This window comes from Astatotilapia calliptera, chromosome 13, assembly GCF_900246225.1.
Source record: "Astatotilapia calliptera chromosome 13, fAstCal1.2, whole genome shotgun sequence".
NCBI classification, from domain to species: Eukaryota; Metazoa; Chordata; class Actinopteri; order Cichliformes; family Cichlidae; genus Astatotilapia; species Astatotilapia calliptera.
In genome coordinates, this window is record NC_039314.1 from 4196124 (window position 1) to 4222694 (window position 26571).

A 26571-nucleotide genomic window follows, 5' to 3' on the forward strand; every position below is an offset into this window, starting at 1 on the left:
AATGAAGTGTTTTGCAACATACGACTGAAGACGTGGATCAGACTAGAAACAGTTACAGAACCAGCCCTTAAGTGTGCAGTCAGACAGAATGTACAGATGGAGGAAAAACCAAATGCGATCAAGACCAGATTACCAATACAGGTGAAATAGTCTTGGAGGTCTCTAAAGATCCTGAGGCAACACGTCAGCGCCTAAAGAGCTGCTGGTAAAAACTTCAAACTGGAAAAAAGAAAGTTAGACTATTTTTGTAGTCATATCTGAATCCAGACATTGTTTAAACATTCTGACACATATCCGTAGTCCAATAACAATTGTCTCTGTAATAAAGGGTACAATGCCAGCAGGAAATGCTACAACTTAAAAGCACTGTTTAATGGAGCCAACTTGTCAAACTGAAAACAACATGATTTTTTAAAAAGGCTAAATATTTGGGGCACTAGCAGCTTTGCATTTCCTGTTCTTTGACTTTGCTATGTCTTATAACCTTGAGCTACACTATTATGTACAAACACATACCTTATTAGCATTACTCATACAACAGGGTTGAACTTGACTGTTTTAGAGGGCAGAGGTTTCACCCTCACACACTAGAGTTTCGTGCAATAAGTACTAATCCTGAAAGATCATTGGGAAGCAGAATGACTGCGCTAACCTGGCAAAGGACCAGTAGCAATAGTTGCCCCAAATCTCCACCTTTAAACATAACAAAGGTTGGATGAAGGAAAACACAAAACAGTCATAACTCCCCTTGAGGTGCAGAGGAACGTGAACATCTAAACAAAATTCTCATGCCAGTTCCTTCAAACAGTTGATGAGAATTTTGCACGCAAACACCAAATGTCACCCTCACCGTGGCACTGAAGACACTGAGGTCAATGCAAAGGGAGTCAGACTACTCCTCTGGGGAGGCACAGATGTTAGCATGAAACTTGAATTCCTTTCAAACTTTGAGTCTGGGCCAAACAAACTAAAAGAGCTGCTCAACACCAGAATATATTATACAGTAAACCGCAAACAATACGGCTCTACCGTTTCACTAAAAATGTGACAGATGTTTATCCAATCTACTTGAAAATTGGAGGATTTACTGCCTGGTTAGTTTGAGGTATTTGGATGAGTGGTTCTTATATTCCAGTTAACAAGTCTGTAGGGTGAAGGGCACTAGCATTGTGAAAACACTGACTCATTTTAAATCTCATTCCCCAAAATCTAACCCTAAGCTTAAGCATCGCAACTAAACTAAACATTAAAAAAAAAGATAGACGTAGCCATGGAGACAAAGAGACCCGCCTGCCAAAAAAAAAAAAGCATGTATACATAAAATCGTTTCGAGGTCAGTAAACACAACCAGAACTCATACATAAGGCACACGGGATTATAAGGGGCGCTGTCGATATTCAGAAAAATCAAAGGATTGATTTTAAGTGTGCCGTATTTTGCAAGAAAAACACGGTAATAACGACGGCCCGCTAGCATGCGCTACCAAAAATAGTGCTTTGTTGTGTATCTGACGGACGAAAGCTAAACCAGTTCCACACTGAAGTTGCAGCATTTTTACAAACCACTTCTACTTCATCCGTTTCATTCAACGATCCGCTTTCGCCCTCATTCTCCATCGCCGCCGCCATGCTTTTTCCACCATGTGCGTATGAAAACAAAGGCACCGCGCATGCGCGTTTTACCCAAATTCTATCACGATATTTCATTTTCTTGTCGTTGCCCAACATTATACCGGTATTACAGTGAACGGTATGATATGGCCCAGCCCTACCAGCCCCTACCAACACACATACAGCACCCACATGCAAGCACTATTATCTAAACCATCAGTAGTGCATTCCAACCTCAAGGTCAAAGCTTAACTCCCTATATCCTCCCAAACACGCGCGCACATCCACACACACAAAGTCGGACGCACAAGCTATCCAGCTGTAAAAATACTGCATCAATCATCTGGCTGGACAATTTACACATCAGATAAACTATTCAGAATAGCTATAGTGACAGAATAGCTTAAAGAAATGTAATGAGAAGGCTCTGCCTTGCACACATAACACAATAGTGATTTCCGTACAAAGTGAAAAAGCCTTCACACCCACCTTTTCTTTGCCACAAAGCATCACCAGCTGTGTGCTTGCATTCCAGAAAACATGAGCTTCAGTCTCCACCACCTTAGTTGTGCTGCTTTTATTTTATACACCTTATCAAGGTGCTGTTGAAGGGTGTAGGCGTGTTAAATGCTGAGATCAGGTATTATTTTCTTGGGATGCCAAATCTTGTGGACACACAAGGTTGAAGCTTACAGTTCTTATTTGCAGGTGCAGCATAAGAACATCTTCCAATAATATTTGTACATTCCTCTAATGGAGAAATGTAACAAAATGAAGTTGTGACTAAAGTTTCCCACTCGCCTGAGAGGTTCACTCTCCAGTAAACAGCGAGTGGATTCAGACGAGCTGCAACGCGAGACAACACACACATGCGCTGCTCGCTGCAGGAACAGCTCACAGTAGATGGGTGTTTTGTCTTAGTGTGGAAAGACACAAAATCCTACAGACGAACACAAAACAATCTCTCTTGTAGCCATGGCGAAACCTTAGATTATATCACAGCGATTGTACCAGTACTGAAAAACGACAATGAATTGATGACAGCACATCCATATCAAAGATGCAGAAACACCTGCGCAAACAACACAAATGAAAGAAGCCTCGCACACACACAAACACACAAAATATTTAGACCTTTGCTGATTGCGAATTGTTCTATAGTTAGAAAGAAAAGTTCAGATAAACTTAGTTTGAGAGGTTTATCACAGCTGAGTGAGCAGGTGTGGGACTCTCTTGGGTTGGACAGAATTCCTTTGGTTACATTTTTTCCTTTCAGACTTTACATAAGCAGGCAAAGAGACTGGAAAAGGCAGGGTGGGATAAATGCTCATTCAAGTCCACTGTTATGAGTGGAGGGATGAATAGTGACAGGAAACAAGGAAACATCACAACGCAGGGACGACAGTCATGAAATAAAAGTCATGTGTGTGCCAATCCAGCACGGCCAAAGTTTCTAATAATGAAAGGTCAGCGTATGAACAAATATTTCCTCTGAGGCAAAAGCACAGCCTTCCCTAAAGCCTGTGCTTTTCTCTGTTAATGGCATAACTGATATCCGGAATTTTGCAATGTCAAAAACAGCTCTGACTGGGAATTAGGGCTGGGCGATATGTACAAATTTTCCAACCGACAATCGTCAGTCCAATAATCAACGATGGGCGATATATTCGTGCATGCGCAGGATGACCGGAGCAATGTAATCATGCACAGACTGATTTGCGCATTTACAACACAGAAGAAGTCCAAACATGGACGAACTAATCCCCTAATTAATTGTTCATTGCGTTAGTCGTCATGATGGCATGTTAACGCTGACAGCACTAAAAAAATATAAAGTCGCCAATTTGGGATTTCTTTGGCTTTAAACCAGATGAAAGAGGGAGACCTAAGGAAGTGTGCAGACGTATGGTGCGAGCAAAGTACTCAAACACGACTAACTTGCATGAGCATGCACGTGTCCACCTGACACTGGCTGAGTATCCTAGACTATCACCAGCTTCTGCAGCTCCATCAACAAGCATTTGGGCGCACTCTGAGGACGGTGCATGTGCTTGCAGATGAACGAGGGTGCTGTTAAAACAGCGCTACTATTTTTTTTTCCTTCTGTTGACTGCTTCTATTAGCTCCATCGTTATTAGCAAACTTACTCATGGGCAAATAAATAAATAAATAAATCACCGTTGTAAAAATGATCGACGATAGCTGATATATTCATCCAATCGCCCAACATTGAGTGCATACATAAAAACATCATTAGAACATCGCTGAACTGACTACCACATCAAAAGAAGAAGATGAATAGAGCGGATGAATCTCCATGTCTCAGTCAGAATGCTTGGTGTGGGTTAAAACATCCTCCACTTCACAGAAAGCAGCCACAGTCCTGACCACCCGTGTCACATGTTCATTGTATGTAAGACGACAGGAGAGAGAAATCCACTGGAGTGTATCAAACCAGCAGAAAACATATTTGGGTCTGGATGCGTTTTGCTTCCCTGGAGACACTGCTAAGTCCCCTGCTTTGTAGAGTCCATGCAGCTGAACTGCGCTGTTTGTGAAACTAACCCACATTTGTAGAAAATCATCAGTAATGGTCTCGGTTGTTGTGACTCCACTGTTTCCACTGTACCTGTGCATGCATGCGTAGATCACCTACCTCATGATGAAGGGCATGAAAGGTGCGAGCCCCAAAGGAGAAGAGGATCCATCCATGGGAGAAGGGTAGAGCCGACTGAGAACCAGCAGCAGCAAGAAGAGACTGGGGTGCAGCTTCACCTGACCGCTGTCACTGAACATGTACACAAACACAAAGACGCACACAATTAACGTTATCTAGAAAGTAAAAGTCATAAATCATCAATGGTAAAGCCGTTAAATGAATGGATACTTCAAGGCGACACTCCTGCCGTCGCTGTAATGGCAGAGAACCGATACACTGAACGCTGTTTTGGATAATCTTCTTCTGACATGATCATGAGGGACTCTGTACACATAAAAGAAGTTGTTAGCAAAGGAAAGGGCCTGAAACGTGGGCTCTAGGACTAACCTTCACCTCTCCAGTGAAGGGTTGTTAACAGCCCATAGATAAATGTGGGGCTTATGCTAACATGCAGTCAAACTCTATGAAGTTGAACTTCAGGAGTCTCTATGGCAGAACTGCACAGTAATTATTTCTTCACTTTCTTGCCCTTTGCTAAGAGTTCATAGTTAAATGAGAATATCCTCTTGTCTATCAGCTAGTGATGTGCAGATCGATCCTGAAATATCGATTCCTCCGATACCAGTCATTTATGTTCTAGAATCGATTCTCACATTACAATATCGATATTTTAGTAATTTAGAGTAAATTTGTAGTTTATCATTAACTACAAATGATAAACTACATTTCATGTGCGAAATACGTCTGTATAAATGTCTCGCCGCCCCTTGGCGTGCGCACTCACAACGATGGCTGAGCGTAATTGTGTGGATGTATTTTACCTCCACAAACAGCTGAGACGTGGTTTGCAATACATGTGGCAAAAAAGTGAGGTGTTGTGGCCGTACTAGGGAGACATTCAAAAGGGCTGTTGGGGGGGGGGGGGATAAATACATTTTACAGTGTTTATTTATAGGATAAAATACGTTAAATGTCACCGTTATTATTGCCCGGCCCGGAAACAGCGGGGGTGTCCAAATTCAGAGGCTGCTTCCACCTGAGGACCCGGCCTTCGCGGTCTAAAGAAAGCCGGGTAGTACGTCACGAGCTCCCTCGGTGGAGTGAAACTCTGCCGTCGGCTCCTTGCTATCTAGATATAACAGGGCGCTGGCGTAGACTCTTCTGTTTAATCATTTTCTGTTTGATGTTTATTCAGCTGTGTGAAAACCCCGGAGGAACCCTCCCGAGGGATTAATAAAGTTTAATTTAATCTAATCTAATAACTTTAATGTCAGCCAAACCGATTTACTCACGAACAAATAAAACACTGAAAAAGCCAAACAATAACATTTTTAAGTTATCAAAGTGACTTATATATCCTGTTTAACCCGAGTAGCGAAAGACCGCGGGGGTTTGAAGACGATGTGTCGGTCGGCTCAGATATTTGAAGTTTACACATTCTCACCTGAAAATATGTTAAAAGTTTTTTTTGCGACCCAGAAAGAGAAATAAGAGTGATATTAAAACTAAGTCGCTGCCGTCATTGCTGGAATTGGCTGGGCCACGCTATGAATTCTGCGATACGGTTTTTCAATTTTGTTGTCCGGGTGGAAAATCGGGGGAAATTCGGGAGAATGGTGGCTCCGGGAGATTTTCGGGACGGGCACTGAAATTCGGTATTGTCCCGGAAAAATCTGGAGGGTTGGCATGTATGGTTGTGGATACACCACTAACCTTGTCAAACACCTCAGAGTAAATCATATCACAGAATATGACGAGCGTATGTTGAGACGAACTGAAGAGGAGGAGAGGGACAGGTGCTGCTAGGGCGAGACAGACGTCTCTCATGGAGCCCTTTAGTGCTGCAGGCAGGCAAAGTGTTCAAATAGGCAGAACTTCAGATTTTTTATTTCTATATGATGAACCCTGCATTATTAAGTAATAAGAACAAGTAATCTGATGCCCTGTAATCATTATGATGCTATAATTTGAGATACAATAAATAAAATACGTTTTTGTACAAAGTATCGGTATCGGATCAGTATCGTCGATACCACCCTGAATATTACTTTGTATCAGATCGGAAAGGAAATCAGTGGTATCGCACATCACTACTATCGGCTGACTATGAAGCTAAAGCAGCAGACGATTAGCTAAGCTTAGCACAGAAAGACCGAGCTAATGAACAGCACTTGTTAGCACAGAACTAGCAGTTAAAACGTTAAAATCGGTGTAGTGTTCACGTGACAGGAACTCGAGGAAAAGCGCTTTTTAGCTCCTGGAATTCATCTATAGTGGTGAGAAATAAACAGTCTGATGTGGCGCTCACTGCAACAGGATCAAACAGTGAAAAGTCACCTGAAAAGCACAGATAACCAAAGTTACCGTGCAAAATTTAACTGGCCTAAATTCCTCTTGCTTTTTAATAGACTCTGCATGTCTAAAACCACCCACGCTCTCAAACAGTCATGTCCTCATCAGTCCTTGAACCGAGCTTTTCACCTCCCTCTTCTCCTCCATCCAAGCCAGCTGAGTCAGAATGGAAAAGTGTCTCTCTGCCAGCGGTTTCACAGTTTCACTCTGACACACTCGCAGGGAAGGAAGCAGGGAGGAAAATAGAGACGGGGAAAGAAACAAGGACTCAAAGAGCAAAATAAAATGAACCTTATGTAGTGTCAACAACAAAGTGCAGCCCCGCTTTGCCTTCACGAGCTTTAGTTTTTCCTGTCTTGAATATAGAAACATGAGGAGGAAACAGTGTTTCAGCTTGACGCTGAACTTTGTGAAGGTCTGCTAATGTGACTGTATCAGGAGAGCAGTACATCCTTTGGGCCCTGTCATTAGTCATGAGGATCTCAGAACGGAGACCTTCCCTCTCGCTCCTTCCCCGAGAAAACATCGTATGCTTTTCATTACTTCGTTAAACAAAACACTCACAGAGAACCGTCCACTGGGACTGCCGCAGATCGGCAAGATGGGAAATGTAATAGCGGCCCAATTAGTAACTGGTCTAATGTGTTTAATGTCACAATTCAGTCAAGCACAGCGGGACAGGATGTGATGTCACAGAAACAAGGGACTGGGCTGGTGGTGGAGAGGGGGGCATACAAGGCCTTGTTGGGATGCAGCTGAAGGCAGAAACATTTGACAGGATAAAAAAGCGACTCTGTGGCATTTAATGCTGTCAGATCCTTCTGTGAATGTTTGCTTTCTCTAACCCAAACTCCTCAATCATCTTCAACGGCCGGGTGTTTGATGAAACAGCCTATTTTTATTTTGTCTCGTTTAGAAAGAGAGTGGAAACAGAGCGCTGACCTTAAGTATATGAATTCTTCATTTAGAAAGGAGTGAAGGGGACACAGTAGCAAAGAGACACCAAAGAAGCTCTAAAGTAAAGTCAAGCTGCAGCTTACGATTTATTCCACTGGTAGACAAATAAATCATCCACTGTGTTTAGAAAATGACTTGGAATATGATCCGAAAACTGTTTTCTTTGGACGTGCAGGCAGAGGCAGATAAGATGAAGCGCTGCTACAAATCAGAGCGGACTAAAAATGCGGGCGGTGACCTGAAATACTTTTGCAGATAAATCTGCTTTGCTACGCAGAGATAATAAAATTTGAAATCTGAAACAACAAGTCGTCTCGGAGCATATATGAGAGCATGCTTAGGCCCCTCCGAGATAGTTTTTTCAAAATTAAATTTAGAGTGAGTGCATATACAAGCAGACACTGTGTGACAGGAGGACTATAGGAAGTACTATAGGAGGTAAAACAGAGGATACCAGAAACAAATGCTACGCAAAATGTACTCACAGGTCATTCAAAACCCTTCATTTAATAATCAGGAATCAAAATAAGAAAGGCACTGGCAGAACACATAAATAAATAAATCTGATTCTTTTGGTCTGGACAGTTTTCTTCCCCCGTGGCGTGTGATGAAGCTGATTTTTAGTTGTTGTTTTTTTACCTTGCTTCCTTTCATTTAAGGAATGAAAGTGAAAGCCATAATAAATAATAACTATTAAATAAGTCAAGAAACGTGCTCACCTGAAGCCCCGGTCACACAAACATCGAGACCCCGCTAAACGACTGAAATTTACATTTTCATTTGCTAGGTAGCTGGTGGTTGCTTGGTGTCAACGAATCTGCATTTCTTCCCCAACAACCGGTGGTTGCCAAGAAGTTGCCAACTGGTCTCTAGGCCTGTGTGAATCTGATATATAACCTGTGACTCTGAGCAGAGATTCGGTTTGCAGACATTGAAGGAAGGAGAAGCCTTAAAGAACAGCAATTGTTTTTTTGTCCCATCACATATACACTGTGATAATACTGGATGCCAACATTAAGCATGAACAGAGTTTAAAAAAAGAAAACAAAACAAGGTTAGCATATATGTGCAAGTAATGTGTTAGCAAAAAGCCGTGGTTTCAGGGATTTTAATCTATTCTCGGATCTTTAAGTGAAGGGATATCTGAGGCTGACAGTGGGTGGATAAGAACTGTGAATCTTTCTCATCTAGAAAATGTCTATCACAGTCTGATTACCTAAGGACCAGACACTCCTGCACCATGAAGGACCCACTGCAGCAGGATAAGGTCTCAGAGTGGATCTGAGACAGTCAGGGTATCACAGTCAGGGTTCGCCTTGTAATCGGAAGGTTGACGGTTCGAGCCCCGGCTTGGACAGTCTCAGTCGTTGTGTCCTTGGGCAAGACGCTTCACCTGTTGCCTACTGGTGGTGGTCAGAGGGCCCGGTGGCGCCAGTGTCCGGCAGCCTCGCCTCTGTCAGTGCGCCCCAGGGTGGCTGTGGCTACAATGTAGCTTGCCATCACCAGTGTGTGAATGTGTGTGTGAATGGGTGGATGACAGGTTGTGTAAAGCGCTTTGGGGTCCTTAGGGACTAGAAAAGTGCTATACAAATACAGGCCCTTTACCATTACATGGAGTCTGTGCGACTTTCTGAAGCAGTCTACTAGGGCCCACTCGGGTCTCAGTGACGCAGGTTTCGTCATCAGTGGGTCTGTGTGGAGCTCCATGTGCCTGCCTGGTTTTTGTGACTGCGTGGACTCATCCACTTAGAATACCTATTGCAATGCGCCCACTATGCATGCTCTCCAGGTGCCGGACTTTAAGTGGAAGTCTGAAATCTAACAGGAATGACTGCTGGGCCGTTGGGTTTCCAGCTCTCCACTTAACGTTCACCGCCGCGTCTCCAAACTCTTTCACGTGTATCACAGGTGCTCGTTGTGAACCTGCTGCTATCTGTGAACAGGATGGTGTGCAAGTGGTTCATCTGCCACTTTTGGCGTTCTTGGGCAAAGGACCTAATGTGATGCTCATGGAGTTCGTTTCTTACTGTTTGACTGGATAAATGTACATGAGCAGCTCTCTGGTGGTTACTTTGTAAATACATGAAATGGATTCACAATGTTTTGTGCTTTCTAACTCAACACATCCATATCCCTGAAGTTCATCTGACTTTGTTTGATACCATGATGAGTATCTTTATCTTCATTTAAGGATAGTATATATAAAATATATGGATATACAGTGTAACGTGTTGCCAAAAAAACAAAAAAGGAGAATGATGGCAGAAAGATGGTGCTTTAAACAATATTTCTATAACAATAAAATAAAAACAGTTTAAACTCATGGTGGGAGTCATTTTTAAGAGGTAAGAATCAGAGTGTAGGGGGTTGATTATACAGAGATCACTGTTCAGCTGTGCAGGCAGTGATAACAGGTCATCTCTCACAGTAACCAGCTGCTGTCAGGGAAACACCCTGTACACTAGCTGCCCAGCATCAAACACTTGGTGACTCTAATAAGGCTTGAATGCCTGTAGAGAGCATGCCATGTGCTGGTCCATCTGCATTGCTTTGCTATCAACAAGTGAAACTGAGCTTTTGGAGCTAATAAAGCTCATAAAGTAATGAAAAGCGCCTTTTATCAGGAGTAAAGACTTCAGAATTTTTTGAATCCATACAGCTATGAAAACTGTTTAATAGTCACTACAGTGAGTATTAAAAGAAGATAATCAGAGTCAGCTTTGCAGGTTTAAATACTGCCACCAAGAATTTTATTTAAAAACTATGATTACAAAGCTCATCAAGGCTGAAACATGCCAACATCAGCAAGACTTGTCTGCATGCAACAACAATGCTTACTGCAGGAAGAAGCACATACTCTGCTTGTCCAGTGTTTTCCATGTCAGGTTGTGTACTACACATCTCGCAGCTTTAGTAATAAGAGGGATTTCTGCAGGAAGGGCGGATTACATAATCCACAAATATACAGCCTTACACAGGTCCAGATCCTGCTTCTATAATCTTTCCTATATCGTTGGCCTATTTTGGAAACACACTCTTTCACGTCTGTTTAAAAAAACCACTAACAGCAGCCCTCTTACCTCCAGTCCTGCAGCGTATGGCTACAGTTTGGTGCGGTTGGTCTGTTTGGGTGGTGCGATACGCTGAGATGTGGGAAGTCAGACAGCCGGGATCTGGTTCCGTGGGAAATTTGCAAATGTTTTAACAAGGGTCGCGGGGTGTAGGGGGGAATTGTGAAAGAGCTGGCCTGAAAGAGCTTTCAATTAATTGGATCCATATTAAGATAAGGCCGCCTGGGCAGCTGTTGGATGACTCATATGCTTTTAAAAAGGGAGTCTGGAGTGAGCTGACAAAGATAAGACCGATGAACCCAAGTGGACCCAACTCTCCACTCCAAAAACTGTAGCAAAATCTCAACAAGACATTTGTTTTATTCGCTCGTAAAGCTCTGTGCTTTGAACAATTGTCTGTCAGCTAAGCAGTTTAGAAAAAGGCCCACATGAGAATTCAATGCAGAGGAAAAAGAGCCGAGCTCTTTGAGAAAAACCTAGCTTCCGGACTGATGAAAAGTTGCGCTATCCTTGCTTCTTCCACCAGAAAGCCTGCCAGTGAAAAGCACCACTGCTTAATCAGCTTAAGCAAACAAAAAAGGCTGTCTTGTAGAGCTGAAATGCAAGTCAAAGTGAACCCATAATAGGACCAAGGATGTGCAAAAAGCCACGGCAAGTGTGCGTGTGTGGATTTAAGAGCGCCGCCTTACCTTTCCACTGTGGCTGCAGCTTCCTCCAGCTGGTTCAGAAGGAACGGGTATAGAGCCGGAAAGCGGGTGAAAAACTCTCGACCCGTCATCCTGCAGGCAGAGAGAGAGAGAGAGCTCTTACAACGACAATCAGAAATAAGGATTCACAAACAAGCATCTTTGATATATTCGGTGAAGTGTATAGTAAAGGTTCCATATAAAATACGATCTGCCAATTCATTAGGTACACCTGCTTAAGCGCTCATAGATGCCAATACCACAATGTATTCAGACGTGTAAACATGGTCAAAATGACCATAGCATGGTTTTCAGAAGCAGGCAGGTATTTCAGAAACTGCTACTCTATGAGGAGTTTCCCACACAAGCATCTCTAGGGTTTACAGAGAATGGTGAGGAAAACAAAACATATCCAGTGAGCAGAAGTTCTCTGGGTGAGAAGGCCTTGTTGATGTCAGTGGACTGGCAGAACTGGCAGTAAAGCAACTACCTGTTACAATCAGGGTATGCAGAAGACCATCTCTAAACACACGTGCAGATGGGCTACAGCAGCAGAAGACCACACTGCTCCTGTCAGCCAACAGCATGAAATTCAGGGTAGAATTCCCATGACAATAGAAGCTTGGAAAAACATTGGCTGGTCTGATGAGCCCCGATTTCTGCCGTCATATTTGGATGATAGTGTCAGCATTTTGAATAAATGACATGAAAAGACGGATCCACCCTGCCTTTTTTTAATGATGTGGGCTGGGGGTACGTCCAGGACCGCTGTAGCACCAACTGAACATCATTTAAATACCACAGTCTACTCTACCTGAGTACTGTACCCGTCAAGTAGCAAAAATGCCAAGTCACAAAGCTTAAACCATGAAAGTGGTGCGGCTCAGCCCCCAAGGACGTCGACCTAGAGGCAGACCAAAGCGGAGATGGATGGACCGAATCAAGGACGACGTGAAGAAGATCGAAGCCGATCTGACCGACGCCCTTGACCGACCCAAGTGGAGACGACTTTGCAGAAAAGCGGACCCTGCAACCGAGCGGGAAAAACGCTAGGAGGAAGACAAAGCTTAAACCATGAAAAAAAAAATGGCTTGTTGAACATGACGATGAGTTTAATTGACTAAAATACCCTTTAAAATCAGCTCTGTCTAATAGAGCACCTTTGGGATGTGGTGGAACGGAAGATTAATGCTACGGAAAACCAAAAGTCATAAGAAACATTTAGAGAACTTGTGGTCACACAGTGTGGTACGACACGTTTCACACCAGGTGGCATCCAGCTTTAACACCACCACCAACAAGGTAGCTGCTGCCCCTGGATTATTTACTAATCACATATATGAGATATATATATATATATATATAAGGGGTGCCACGATACTCGTATCGATATTGAACCATTCGATACAGTGCTTTCAGTTCAGTACGCATATGTATCGAACAATACAACATTTGTAATTTATTTTATCAACTTTCCTTCTGACGATGCTGTCTGTGTGGAGCGCTCAGTGAATCTGCGTTCGACTACTCCGCCTAGGCTGCACTGTCGAGCGCAGATCCACTGAGCGCTCCACACAGACAGCATAGTCAGAAGGAAGAGCACAGGGCAAGCTAGCGAGACAGAAGTTAAGCTCTCCTTGCAACATGGACCCCCCCCACCCCACCCTCATTCAGATCTGGCGTTTGGAATTATTTTGGTTTTCATGTGACGTATGACCCTGAAGGTAAGCGAGTCATGGACTAAAGTAAAACAGTATGTTGGATGTGCCACGCAATGCTCAATTACATGGGTGGGAACTAGTGTGTTAGCACAGTTAGCTCGTTAACGTGTTGGCCGTCTAGCCCCAAGCAGGGGTAGCTCGTTAACGGAGATTTGCCGTGTTGTGGCGTTAAGGTCATTTCAACGAGATTAACGCTGACAGCACTAGTGGGAACACAACGAATATGACTGCACATTTACGCCGACATCATCCTAGTGCAAAGATAAGTGGAAGCAGACAAAAACAACAAGTACGCATGCTACAAACTTTACCCGAGTCATTTAGACAGCCGTTAGCACATGATTCTCCTTATGGGGACCTGATATGTTTAATATTGTGGCGAGCTCAGACAAGGAGGAGACGGAGGTGTCGTTTGGTCTTGCTTCCCGTGAGCTAGCCAGGGAGCACAGCCGTTTATTGACATCTGCAGAAGAACACTGCCGCTAGCTAACTGCTCAGCGCAGCAACCGCACAGCAACAACAACAACAACACACAGGGCGCCCTCTGACCCCGGAAGGACACACCGTTGCAGCGAGAGGGCGTCACCCGTCACTATGGCAACATAAACAAAACATAACTGTACAAACAGAACCCCGAACAGCTCTGACCCGCTACAATATGCTGCTGAGAATATAACCCAGAAGAAGCGGATAGTATAGCTTTTATTTTGGAAAGAGCCATTTCTCTGTAATAAACTCTCTTTTCCAAAGATGAAAAATCGCTAGCCCGACGTCCTGGGGCTAGCGATTTTTCCAGTCGGGCTATAAAATCTATCTCTGCCCTGCCCGTCGGGCTATTGTAGGAAGGAAAACTATATGTCAATGCTTTTGCATTCTTTCGGAAATGTAGCTGGGTAATTATGTCATTGGCATCGGTGAGCCACTGTCAATATGTGACATATTGCAATAGCATTTGAATTTGCGCTTGTTTTTTGCTTTCACTTTGCAATCGCGCGAACTGTGTATAGAGAGCGACAGCACTGATTGGTGAGTGATGATAATTTGTGCACCAATTCCTCTGACATCGTCTTATCAATCGTTAGCTCACTATGCAAACATGACAAGTGAAATCTCCCGCAGCAAGCTTAAACATGTGAGAGGTTGATCGCGCAGAGAATCGCTGAGCTTATGTGAGTGCGTGTGTAAAAGCAGCAGGATATATATTTTAGTTCTGCTGAGCCAAATAAGACAGGTCAGGGTGAAGAAGTGACAGCCAAAGAAAAGCTTACCACAAAACGGAGAAGTTATGACAAATCAGACTATAAGGCAAAAAGAAAGTGCAGCTTTATGGTTTCATGGACAAAAGAATTTCTGTGGCTGCAATATGACGAGCTAAATAACCAGGGCTGCACATAAGTGGTCCGCAGGTGCGCATTCGCTGTCAAAATAAAAAACGCGCACAAGATATGAAGTTGCAACGCGTGTTTGCTTACATAAGATTTTCTGGAGGAGGACAGACATTTGTTTAGAACTCTTAAAGATGTCGAAGAAGCTCCTTTAAGCAATTACTTTGGTGTTCCGCCACCTCCAAAGAAATGTCAGCAGGCTGAACCACAAAAGAAGCACGTATTCTCGGAAAAGTGGTTGCAGGAGGTGAGCTGGCTTCAAACAAATGATGAACGCACAGAGATGTGGTGCGGAATGTGCCGTGAAAATCCCACTCTAGCGGACAAAAACAGCCTTTTATATGGACGCAAACGCGCGTTGCAACTTCTTATCTGGTGCGCTCTTTTATTTTGACAGTGAATGCGCACATGCGGACCACTTATGTGCACCCGTGTAAATAACATAATGTTCTGCCGGGTGTGTTGTTGGTTTTCTCTCGATTTCTCAGTCGACAAGTGCCTTTGTCACTGGGACCAGTCATTTTAAGAAAGGCCCCCATTAGAACCCATGAGAAATGCAAAAAAAAAAAAAAAAAAAAAAAAAAGAATAGGTAGGAAGTTAAAACCCCAAGTTAGTATCATCATGTGGTCCTAAATTTATACACCACTATATAGCAGTTTAAAGAATATACTGTCTTTAATGCTGTTTAAGCTACATTATTTACATAGGTTTTGTGGAGATGCAGCAAAAAGTTTCAGTTGTGATCGGACAAAAAAACAACTTTTCTACATCAGTCAGTTTTGTAATTTGTTTATATAGATTGTATTTGATTCGAGAGGATCCATCTTTCCATCATTAAGGCTCACTGGGACATGTGGTAGAGTAGCTGATATAGGGTAGTGTTTACCCCTTAATTTTAAAGCCCTTGATTTGATTATTAACATAATCAATGCACCCAAATTGCGAAAAAATATCGAACGGTGACACCAAAGTATCGAACCGAACCGTGAATTTTGTGTATCGTTGCACCCCTAATATATATATAATTAAATATACATACATATATGTGATTAATTTCAAGCTTGAAAAGTGCACATTAAAATAAATGCAAACTCAGAGCAGCAGAGGCTGAGGAACTTGCGATCCCTATAAATGGAATTCGGGTATTTTTTCTTGTTTTCCGAGCTGTAATGCAGGACTTCCTCTTGAAACTCGCAGGGGGCAGGCTTAAGCCAAAACTCAAGAAGGCTGCTATTAAACAGTCACAGGACTGCTCTCACACACTGTGTGCTGCTCTGCCTGAAGAGTAAATAGACTCTGACAAGTGAAATATGTGGAGCCCACCCTTTATAGCAGACACTGAAACATTAGAGTAACAAACCTAAAAAAGAAAGAAGGAATAAAGCTGGAAAGTGAATTACTTTTTGGATTGCTTGTCTGCGTCTATGAGGTTTGAAATATTATAGTCTGAAAAATGCTGGATGTAGAGCAAAGGAACATAGAAAGAAGGGTTGTTTGTTTGTAAGGAGAATTATTATGCAAAAAGAGAAATGAATGAAAATGAGCCCCTGTGGAAAAAAGTACTTTACCAGACGCCACTGAGCTAGAGTCGAAGATCGGAAGCAGCTGGGAAGCAAAACAGGAAGGTGATTTCAAGCTACAAAGAGATTCACAAGTAAAGCAAGTATAACGTTAAACAAGAGGACAAATAAAAAAGGAAACTAGTAGTTTTATTGTGCTCCAACTTGAGCTTCATTTACTTAAATTACTGTTAGTTGTGATTAAATTCCTATGTACCAGGAACTCCCCTTCTATAAAAGTGACAAACAGTACCAAGTCGAGCCATAGGCGATGGGGGGAGGGAGGTAATGGAGCGAGCCTCCTGCCAAATACTGAGAAGCTCTGATAAGGAGACGTTCTCAGGATAAATACTCTGTGTCTAAACAAATCAAACCTTAATGTTTGCTTACCCACACCTACAAATGGAAACCGATCTGTGTGTGGATCCATATATCCACTGCACCCCTTTTGCTGTCACATGTTTCTGCTTATGTATTCACACACACGTCAATAAAATGACAAACTTTATATTTAACACAGGCGGTCTCTCTGCTACAACCGCCATTCAGCCTCAGGGCCAATAAAGTTTTTATTTAACTCGACTCATCTAAATAAAGTCATTCCTAAAGGGAAGAGGTCTGCTCTGCCAAGCACTTGATCACAAGACTGGAGAGATCACATAGTGCTTCAGTCACAACTGGATTCTACACTACAAACACACACACACACACACACACACACACACACACACACACACACACACACACACACACACTTTTTTAATATAAAACACACAGTTGTGGTTCTGCACATCCATCCCAGTAAACATGCTGACTTGAATCAGGTCAAATGGGATGAGTGTTTGTGTCCTTTCTTTCTCTCCTTCCCCTGGAAGGCGTCAGAGAAGGAGAGAGGAGGAAGGCGGAAGTGTAGGGCTGTTTGATATAACGATATATATCCGATGACGATATGAAAACGTCTATGTTTCATATTATGCTCTCGTTTGTTTCATGGTGTCGCAAAATAAACTATTTACTGCCATTTTTTTTCCCATCGTTTTAATGGTCACTGTAGAATTTCTTACAGTTCTCTCTTTCTCTTATATTTAATATAACCAACCTACGGACGGGCAAGCGACTGTTTTTATTCGTTGTCGTTAGCAACAAATAAAAACGGTAAAACCATCGCGTGGCTCCGCCGTCCGCTTCTTTATTTTCCACATAAACCTTTCACAATAAAGCTGAAGATTCTGTTGAGAATTTTCAAAATAAACTGAATCAGGTGAAATAGTATGCAGAGCGTTTACGGACGAGAATCTAAAAAGAGCCGTCAGGTGCTAAAAAATAAACCTTAGAACAGGCTTTTCCCCGCAGCACGTCGTGTAATAAATACTCACAAAGAAACTGATGTAACACTCGACCTCAGGTACACGCCGCCCAGCTGAAAACACTGCACGCAAATCAAGTTGCCCGAGATTCACCGAAAATGTAACATTTTTGTGATATATAACGTTGTCGGGACGATAAATGTCACATCGGGATATGAGATTTTGGTCATATCGTACAGCCCCGCAGAGGTGTATGTGAAAAGGTCATGTCTTGTTTGTGGGTTCATAGTTTTTACACCAACAGGTGACGGAGAAAATAAACTAAAAGTATTTTAATAGCATCTGTTTGTCTGGGACAGGTCTCTCTTACAAATGAGACATTGGATCTCAATGTGACTACCTGTATAAATAAAGGTTAAATAATATTTAAAAATACATTTTTATTCTTCTTCACTACATTTCACGGCCAAAAACTGTTTATTTTCAGTTATATTAACTATGAGATATGAATCATGATTCCTGCAGTGCAACAATTTGATCACACAATTTGACTGAAGTGCTGACACGCTTCAATTGATAGAGTTGTTGGACTTTTTCGACTGGAAACAGTCCAATGACAACTTTTAGAGTGAAATTTTAAATTTGCTTCTCATTCTGATGAAGACGGTGCCTCAGAATGACCTTTTTGGCCATTTATAGGAGCGAGAACCACTGAACTAAAATAACTGTCACGTAGCTGCAGCCATCATCAGGTTGACCAGCTACAATAGCACAACAGTGTTTGCGCAATGATACATCAGCGGTTACACACTAGCTCCACACATCCGCCTATAAAAAAAAACAAAACATAATTTAAATATAGCTTGCCTAATAGGTAGTTTCCTTTTGCAACTCTGCACAACTTCCCATTCTGATCGTTCGCACTTGTAGATTTGCAGCGCATTCTGTGAGCGTAGATGGGGAAAAGAGGATGAAATCTACCGAGAAGGGTCATTTGTAAACAAATCTATTTGTAGGTGGGGCCAAAAATGGAGTTTCCCAAGAAAAGTTTCCCGCAGCGAAGTGGCACAAAACACAGTTGGGGTCATTCGTGGTGAATCCTCTCCCTCAGAAAGAAAAACGATCAATCGCACTTCTGCCTTAAGTTTCGATCAGAACAGGCTCTTTGAAAACTGCTGTTTGGTCTCTGAGTTAGTTTGAAGGATGAACAGATTTAAGATCAGATTTGGTTTTTGATTTTTTAGGGGAAGTCGTAGCATTTTCTTACTGCTCCTTAAGCCCATTTTTCTGATAACATATCAAATATAAAGACTACAGCACAAGCAAATCAAACTGTGCTGCTGAAGTTTAAAGTGAGAAAAAACCTGACACTTACTTGATCCCAGAGCATTCCCAGTATCTTAACACCCGGGTTAGCACACACTGAATGGATCCCAGGTTCCTTTTTCCACTGCTATGCCAGAGCTTGTTACAACTGGTAGGTTTTTTTGTTGCTTGGAGTGCAGAGTACAATCTTTGCTCTGTCAGTTTTGTTTATGCTCACGTTTATCTCAACAAACTGTATCGGATCAGCATCACTGTGCGGTCAGCGAGAGGCGAGAGGGCCCAGAGCCTGGAGCTTAGTGGAACGGCGATCGGCAAGCAAACGACGCGCCTGAATGTGAGCAACTTCAGAAAATACACAGCTGAAATTCCCACACACCCCGAAATGCTCAGCCCTTTTAAACACACAAATACACATAATGACACAAATAAACTGGTTTGTGTGAGAAAGAGAGATGCGTTTATGCTCCGGCTTCAGTCGACCAAGAAACACACACACACACACACACACACACACACACACGAATATTAGACTGGACAAGCTGTCACAATACATTTTCTGCTGCCACACTTCACAACCATAAAATCACGGTAATAACACAGACCAGACTTTGGAAAACACTCAAATTCTCAGAGACACAATTATAAATGAGACGCAGCTTTCTGGACCCGCGCGTATTATGACTAACATGCTGCAAGAAGAGAAAAATAATCAGAGACCAAGAACACTAAAAACACAAACATGTACCTCTGAAAGTCAAATGAAAGATTCAGGGATCAAAAGCTAATTCTCTTCACCATCACTTATTATTTGTTATTAACTGTAGCACGCTCACACTCCCACAGGCACATAAAAATAACTCCCTGCATTAATAACGAGAATAAACAGATAAGGAGGAAGTGACTAACAGAGAGCTATGCAGAGGGCTCGACAACAGACTGAAAACACAAGTAAAAGCAGACAAGATAAAGTGCAGCATTGTTAGCTTGGTTAACGTTCAGCGGGCTTCAGTAAGGCAGACAGTAGAAACACAGCACAGGGAACCAGACTGAGCACGACCCAAAACCCTGGGAAACTTTACCCCAGATTATACACGCAGTAACAAATCTCTTCTGAGCTGAATATAGACGCTGAACATAAGTGTCGCACAGGCAGCCAAACAGTACATGCACATTATTACCATGTTTGTTTTAATGTGCTCGGAATATTAGACGGATCCCTGTATCAGTTTCACCGGAGGAAAATAAGCTATCAGTCATGTGAGGGATTTATATATTATGGTTACAAGTTGTGCAAGGCCACTCTGCAGGGTTAGGGTAAGGGCAGTGAAGTAACGCTTAACAAGACGCAGAATCTACAGTCGGGCCAACAGCTCTGTGGTTCTGACAGCATGCTAATATTCTTGTGCTGACAGGCTGATTTCATACAATGTTTTTATTCACAAAAACAAAGCACATAAAGAACAAAGTGGGAGCTGGGATGCAGAGAGCCTAGCAGTGCTCCCATCATTAGTGAGTGGTCTAATCAGCTTTCACCCCGTAATTACCACTGAAAAGGTTGAAAACCAACCTTCACACCAGCCGGATATTCTGCAGCCGTACAGCTTTACAGCAATACATCGAGCTGGCAGCCAGAGGAGTCGAGTCCCCTCGAGTTGTGCTCAATGCCTCCTATCAGGCAACCTGTTCAACTGCCTTGTGATCAAAGGTCGTGAGTGTGCAGCACATCCAAGATCTGGGCAACCAGAGAGCTCCTCACGAACTCCTCTGAACACCAAAGTATTCTTGAGGGAGGCCATCTGCGTGACAGTTCAAGCTGTACAGGACAACCTCAGAGGTTTGTGTTACGCAGCACTTATTAGCAGGTATCTGTGCGCGCTGTGAGAGTCAGAGACAAAATGGAAGATCGCAAACCAACTATCCAGTTATGCTGCGCTCGAGTTACAAACAACAGATTATAAAACATACTTAGAAAGAACACTCGATAAGCACAGGCTATAATTTTTAATTTCAAGGTTTCCAAACACTTGGATGGTGGTTTGACAAGGCTTTGGGAGCCTGTTAGAATTTAAGACTCTTTCTGAAACCTCAGGAACAATCCACAATCTTTCAAACAATCTCTGACAGCAGAGCTGATAACCTTCCAGCTAAAATAACGAACAGATACATTTGTCATTTACACAAGCCAAAACCCATTCTGGGTGACGGTTGTAGATCAGCACATAAATATATCATCGTATCCAACACTCAGCATCTGACAGCTCTTCATCACCTGCGCTGTTGGGACTGCTAGTCTAAACATTACCGTCTTACTGCTTTTAAAGACAAAGTCTTCTTAAACGCCAGGTCTGAAACCAGGATTTCTTTCAGCTCTGCTTAGTTTTATTTATTCTAGAGCAGTTCACAGCAAAAAATGGGTTTATAAGTTAGATCCTACAATATTAAAGAAAGAACAGACATGATCAGCACTTGGTGACAGTGGAGAGGAAGAACAGCTGGAACACTCAGAAAAACAAACTCCTGCCAACACTGGCTGGTGCTGAGAGGAAAAATGTGATCGAGCTCTTAAATTTTTAATAATTCAAGTTTCATAAAACAAGTTTCAGATTTAGTGATTCCATTCTCTCCGTTTTTAATCATCAGCCACTCTGTTCTCTATGTAAGAAACAGAAAAGCACCCCGAGGTGCAAAAAGTGCCTTTTTTGTTATGTTGTTGACCTCATCTGGGAAGACTCAATTACTTTTCATATTATATCAGTAACAGTAATTTAGTTGCAGATTACATTTCCAAGCAAGACTTCCCCCTATTCTGTGCTTCCCATGTCATTTCCTTGTTGATATTCCAGGAACAGAGGAAAACCTGCATCCTGCAGTCAGGAAGCCTGAGCAGAGTGAAAAACTGCCCTTCAGCCTGGGTGGTGTTACAACAGCACCCCTTTGTGGTTAAATGGTAACATAACCAGTGTTTAACTGGGCCTTTTTTATTATCTCGGCTTTAAGAACATGCAATGAGTGTTTGATTGTTGCTGTTGTTGTAGTACAAATATGGATTAATTACATTCATTGAACTGCAAATTTTGATTTAGATTTCTCATTTTATGTCTGTTGAATTATGTGATTTTTTTTGTTTGTTTGTTTATTTTAAGGCAAATAATGCTCACTATTAAACAAGAGCTTTTTTAAAACTAGTATTTGTGACTTTCTTGACCTTTTACGCACTGATGCACACAGCTTGAAACTTGAACGCGGTAGGTGAGTTCAAGAGAGGCACGAGAAGCAAACCTGTTCTTTTTCGAGTGTTCGTCCTTCCCTTTCTTCACGCCAAAAATCCTTGTGATCAGAGTGCTGAAAAGAAGAGTAGAGGAGTTCCTCACCTGGGAAACAAAACAAATGGAGGTTAAGAAATTGGAATACGAAGAGAGAGAAATTATAAAAGCTAATTATCACCATGGGTTAGTGAGTAACCGCCGATCAAGTATGCACTCCAAACGTTGGTTTGTTGTGATGTTCAGATTACAATAAATCGAGGTAAAAAAAAAAAAACAGGAAGTAAAGACTCACTGCCCAGACAGGAGAGGTGAAGCCCAGCACTGCAGCCTGCATCCCTTCTGAGACGAAAGGAACAATGTTTTCCCCCAGACGAGTGTCCCTGTACAGAGCTCTGAGGATGTTCAGAGCATGGACCTGTGAGCCACAGACAAAATTCCACCTTGAATACAGTGTCAGAAACATTAAGGCGATAATAAAAATGACCCTTTGTGCTTTTACAAAAAATTGTGTTCAGGAAATCTCACTTCCTGATCTGTGAGGCTAGATCTGACTAGAATTATGATTAATGAAGCTGCTAGGTGGCGAAACCTGAGGCACGGTGGAGGTGTCAGTGGTCTTGTCAGCAGAAGGCATGGCCAAAGCGATCAGCTCTCTCATGGTCATCTTCAACAGGCTGCAGCTGGACGACTTGGGCTCAGAGGAGAGCAGAGCCTGGGCAAGGGGAGAAAAAAAACAGATAATGCTACTGTGCCCATCTTTTGTTTGTGAGGGGCAGCCAATCAGACGACTTACAGGGAGCTAAAACTGCTTTATTTCCAACTGAGGATGAAGTGAGGGGCTACAAAGACCTCGCATGAGATAAATAAGGATTATTTTTGAACTGTGAGGCTTGCAAAGTCATTTTAGTTCAAGAATAAAACAACAGACATATCCTATTTTAAAGACCTCGCCCATAATGATTTTCTGTTTTTACTGATGAGCCTTTTCAAGAACCAATCACATGATGACATCAGGTGTGATATCCTGTGGGAGTGCTGGTACACTGCAAATAGCCCCTTTGCAGCTACTGCATCCGTCTATTAAATAGTCTATGCTTCAGGGTTTTATCGTGGCCCGCTAAACTGAGTCACATTTATATGGTAATAACAAAAAATACATTCATAAAATCCCATAAGTTAGTCTGTTCTGACAGGCTGACTGAACGAGATCATTTGTATGAGCTCGGAGTGGGAGATGGGAATGCGGGAGTGTGTGTGGAGGTGACGGCACTTTGCTGTGTGAGAAAGAAGTCATCTCTGCTGGAGCTGATGCGAGCCAGATGTGTCTGACCTACCTGGCTTATGGTAAAGACTTAGACCTTGAAGGATAAGATGGAGAGGGTGGGGCATATCTGGCGCTTATGAACTCTGAGGTTAGAAGCAGAGGAAGCCAAGACGAAAAGGAGGGCTAGCCTGGTTCCTATGAACTAGTCAGGACCAGCATGAGCCAGCCTTCCCGGATCTGACTCCATGTCTGTCTAGGAATGTGGTCTGGAGTTCTGCCAAAGTGGCAACTTCTTCTTCTCAGACTTCCTCTGCTTCATTCACCTTCATCTTATCTTCTCCGTCTCTCTTCATCCTCAGTTTTAATCACCCAGCCTACTTGTCAGGCTCTGTCCTGTTAAAGCTCTTCTGTTATGTTACTATTCATCACAGATAATGTTTAGAAAGTCTTAAAAAACAAAAAGAAAAGAAACAGGATCAGGAAGACATCAGAGCCCTTAAAAGTCAATTTCAGAAAGTCGGTTAAATTAATTTAAGACTAATGTGAAGCATCCCGTTCAATCAAGCTACGAGGCGCACGTGCCTCACACACACGAAAACAAGCGAGTCAGTGACATCACCGACGCGGCTGTCTGACCAAAACCACAAAAGAAGAGTAAGCCGCTTCAAAATGACTGCTGATAACATCCCCTCAGTCACGTCTAGTTTCGATATTAGGAATCAAAGGAAGTGAAGACGCGAGCTGAGACTAAATAAGAGTCAGAGACTAACACAGTGTTAGTAATTTGTGGGACTACTGACGGGAGGGACAACCAGAGAGTGTGAGTGTGAGTGAGTGAGTGTGTGAGTGAGTGAGTGAGTGAGTGAGTGAGTGAGTGTGTGTGTGTTGTACGTGAGGGGGGAAAAAAAAGATGGCTAGATTAGGAAACGGAGTGTTCTTCCAGCACGAGTGCTTCACCGGTATGCCAAGAACTGCTTATTGCACTACTTTTGGGAGTAAACAGGAACAAAAACACACAAGGTTTCTATTGCAAACCCTAATTTTGACCAAATGGTTACTGCTTATGGTCCTCGTTTTGTCTTCGGGATGACCGCTGCAGTTGGCAGTGACACATTTCTATTTGCAAAATAATTTTTTTTTTTTTAAATCTGGAAGTTTTATCAGATGAAGCAAGAGAAGCAATCAGCTGCAACAAAGGGTCACTGTGTCCTGAGAGAGTTATACTCATGAAGAAATTGGTGTGACCACCAACATGACCACCACTCTACCGCACACTCTGCAGCAGCCAAGTCACAGGAATGTGATGTTTACTGACAAGCCTGTGGTTTCTGAAGTGTCGGAAATTTAAACATTAGGCTCTTGCCAACACTTAGAGTCAATAGCAAGTCCAGCAACAAATCTGAAACCTTACAAGCACCCTTTGCATCATCTTTTAGCCCATTTGTTCTGTTTATATCTTTAAAAATATTGCTTACACACCTGGATGTAGAAAGGTATTCCAGCGCTTCGTCGCGTGGCGCACAGCTTAGATGATGGGTCGCTGGATTTGACCTCTTCCAGAACCTCAGAAAGCCAGCGAGCAGGAAGCTGCTGCAGGGCCTCACTTCCACTCCTTATACACAAACACACACAAAACAATGACATGGACGTAAGCAACAAAGACTGAAATCTTTTAAGTTTCCCTGTGCACTGTAGTCCACACATGAGTAAAGTCATACTCATCATTTTCCATATACACAAAACCAAAACAGGCCACTCTCATCAAACCTGGATACATGCTCGCATGTTAAAAACCCCGCTGACAATCAGACAGACCCCACAGTAGGTTTTGGGGTTTTTGTTTCAAACTGATCATCTATGAAGCAGCTCTGGTGGACACACACTGATCTGTTACTTCTGTAACAAACAGCTGTTTGACAAAAGCCAAATAAGCAGAGTGGGCAAATTAAAACAATGACATTTGTGGGAAAGAGTAAAGATGTAGTACTGATGCATAATCCAGCCTCACAGTGAGGGCGCAAACATCATCATGCAGTGAATGCGTACTGAAATCCAGTTTTCTCTTTCAGAGTACTTGTATCCAGATGTTCCTTCCCAGTATACTGCTGGTATTAAAGTACTCAATATAAAAAAATATGTATAAAAACAGCCACATGTTGAACAGAGCAGTACACGGCACTTGTTGCAAATAAGAGTGAACACAGACACTGAAACAGTTTGCTAAAATAACCGGCTAGCTGAGCCAGCAAGCTAACAAATACTTTCTTTTTAAAAGCAGGTAGCTGCAAATAATCAATAAACAGTTAAAGTAAAAGGTTTTGAATAAATGTTAAAATATATAACGCAAAATATACACTGGTGAAAAGTTGGCTAAATTATTGACAAAGTAAAAAAGCAATGAATAAATGTTCCAATAATATCCCAAAGAATGTTAATGGTGAAAACAGCTAAAAGGAGGAAAATGGTCACAAGTGTTAGCGTGAGTGGCTTTGTCAGTAATAGATAAATAGCTAAAATGCAAAATAAAATTGGTGCAATAAAATTGTATAAGTGAGAAATACATTCCCAATCAAAAGTTTAAGACAACGTGACAAATGGCAAAAAAAAAATAATCATATAATAAATCACGAGGGACGCTCTCTGCAACATCTGGACAGAGCCAGTGGCCGTTTGACGCCCCTGCACCTCCTGAAGGAAAAAGCACCCCAGACCATTGTGGCGCCGCCTCCACTGTGACGCGTAGAAAAATCTCGGGTGGGATCTGCTTGTTGTGTCAGCAACGTTGGAAACCATCAGGACCAATAAGGTTACATTTTTTCCTCATCAGAGAAGAAAACTTTCTTCCACCTTTCAATTTCAGTGACAGTGATCCCAAACAAACACACCAACCCAAACCAATTAAGCACTGGCCTCTCCCCTCAACATGTGTGGGACCATCTTTACAGAGAATGGGCCAAAGGGCAGCCAACGTCCAAAGAAGAGCTTTGGATGTCCTTCAAAAAGCCTGCAGAACTACTCCTGAAGACTTCTTAAAGAAATGACAAGAAAGTTTGCCTAAGAGAGTTCAGGTATGCTGAAAAGTAAAGTTGGTCATGCCAAATATTGACTTTCAAGCTTGTTATAACTGTCCAAATGGTGTTTTTGCCTTATATACTGTATTTCCATGCATCTATATGGCCCTTCAATAAAGGGCTGCAAATATTATTATGAGAGATGGTCTCAAGACTGTCTGAGGAGCTTGGAAAGAAAGCTACTGAAAGACATGACTATTAAGACATGACGTTCGACATGAACTGACATTAACTATATTTGTTTTACCGCAAAATTACGCTGTTATTAGTAGAACAACATTAAGTTTCTCCACTTCTGTTACAAACACAGCTATTTATGGGACTCGTTTATTTGTG

The 26571-nt window shown here is 42.4% G+C and overlaps 1 protein-coding gene across 1 annotated transcript in view; it reads right to left on the reverse strand.

Moving 5' to 3' along the window:
- Positions 1 to 26571, reverse strand: part of thada (THADA armadillo repeat containing) — a 118350-nt gene that overhangs the window by 66801 nt on the left and 24978 nt on the right. Inside the window, exons 23-28 of the mRNA XM_026190295.1 lie at positions 24644 to 24776; positions 22490 to 22612; positions 22193 to 22315; positions 21914 to 22005; positions 11339 to 11428; positions 4267 to 4398 (exon numbers count right to left, since the gene is read on the reverse strand). Of these exons, the coding sequence (XP_026046080.1) occupies positions 4267 to 4398; positions 11339 to 11428; positions 21914 to 22005; positions 22193 to 22315; positions 22490 to 22612; positions 24644 to 24776 (693 nt within the window). The remainder of the gene's footprint in view (positions 1 to 4266; positions 4399 to 11338; positions 11429 to 21913; positions 22006 to 22192; positions 22316 to 22489; positions 22613 to 24643; positions 24777 to 26571) is intronic.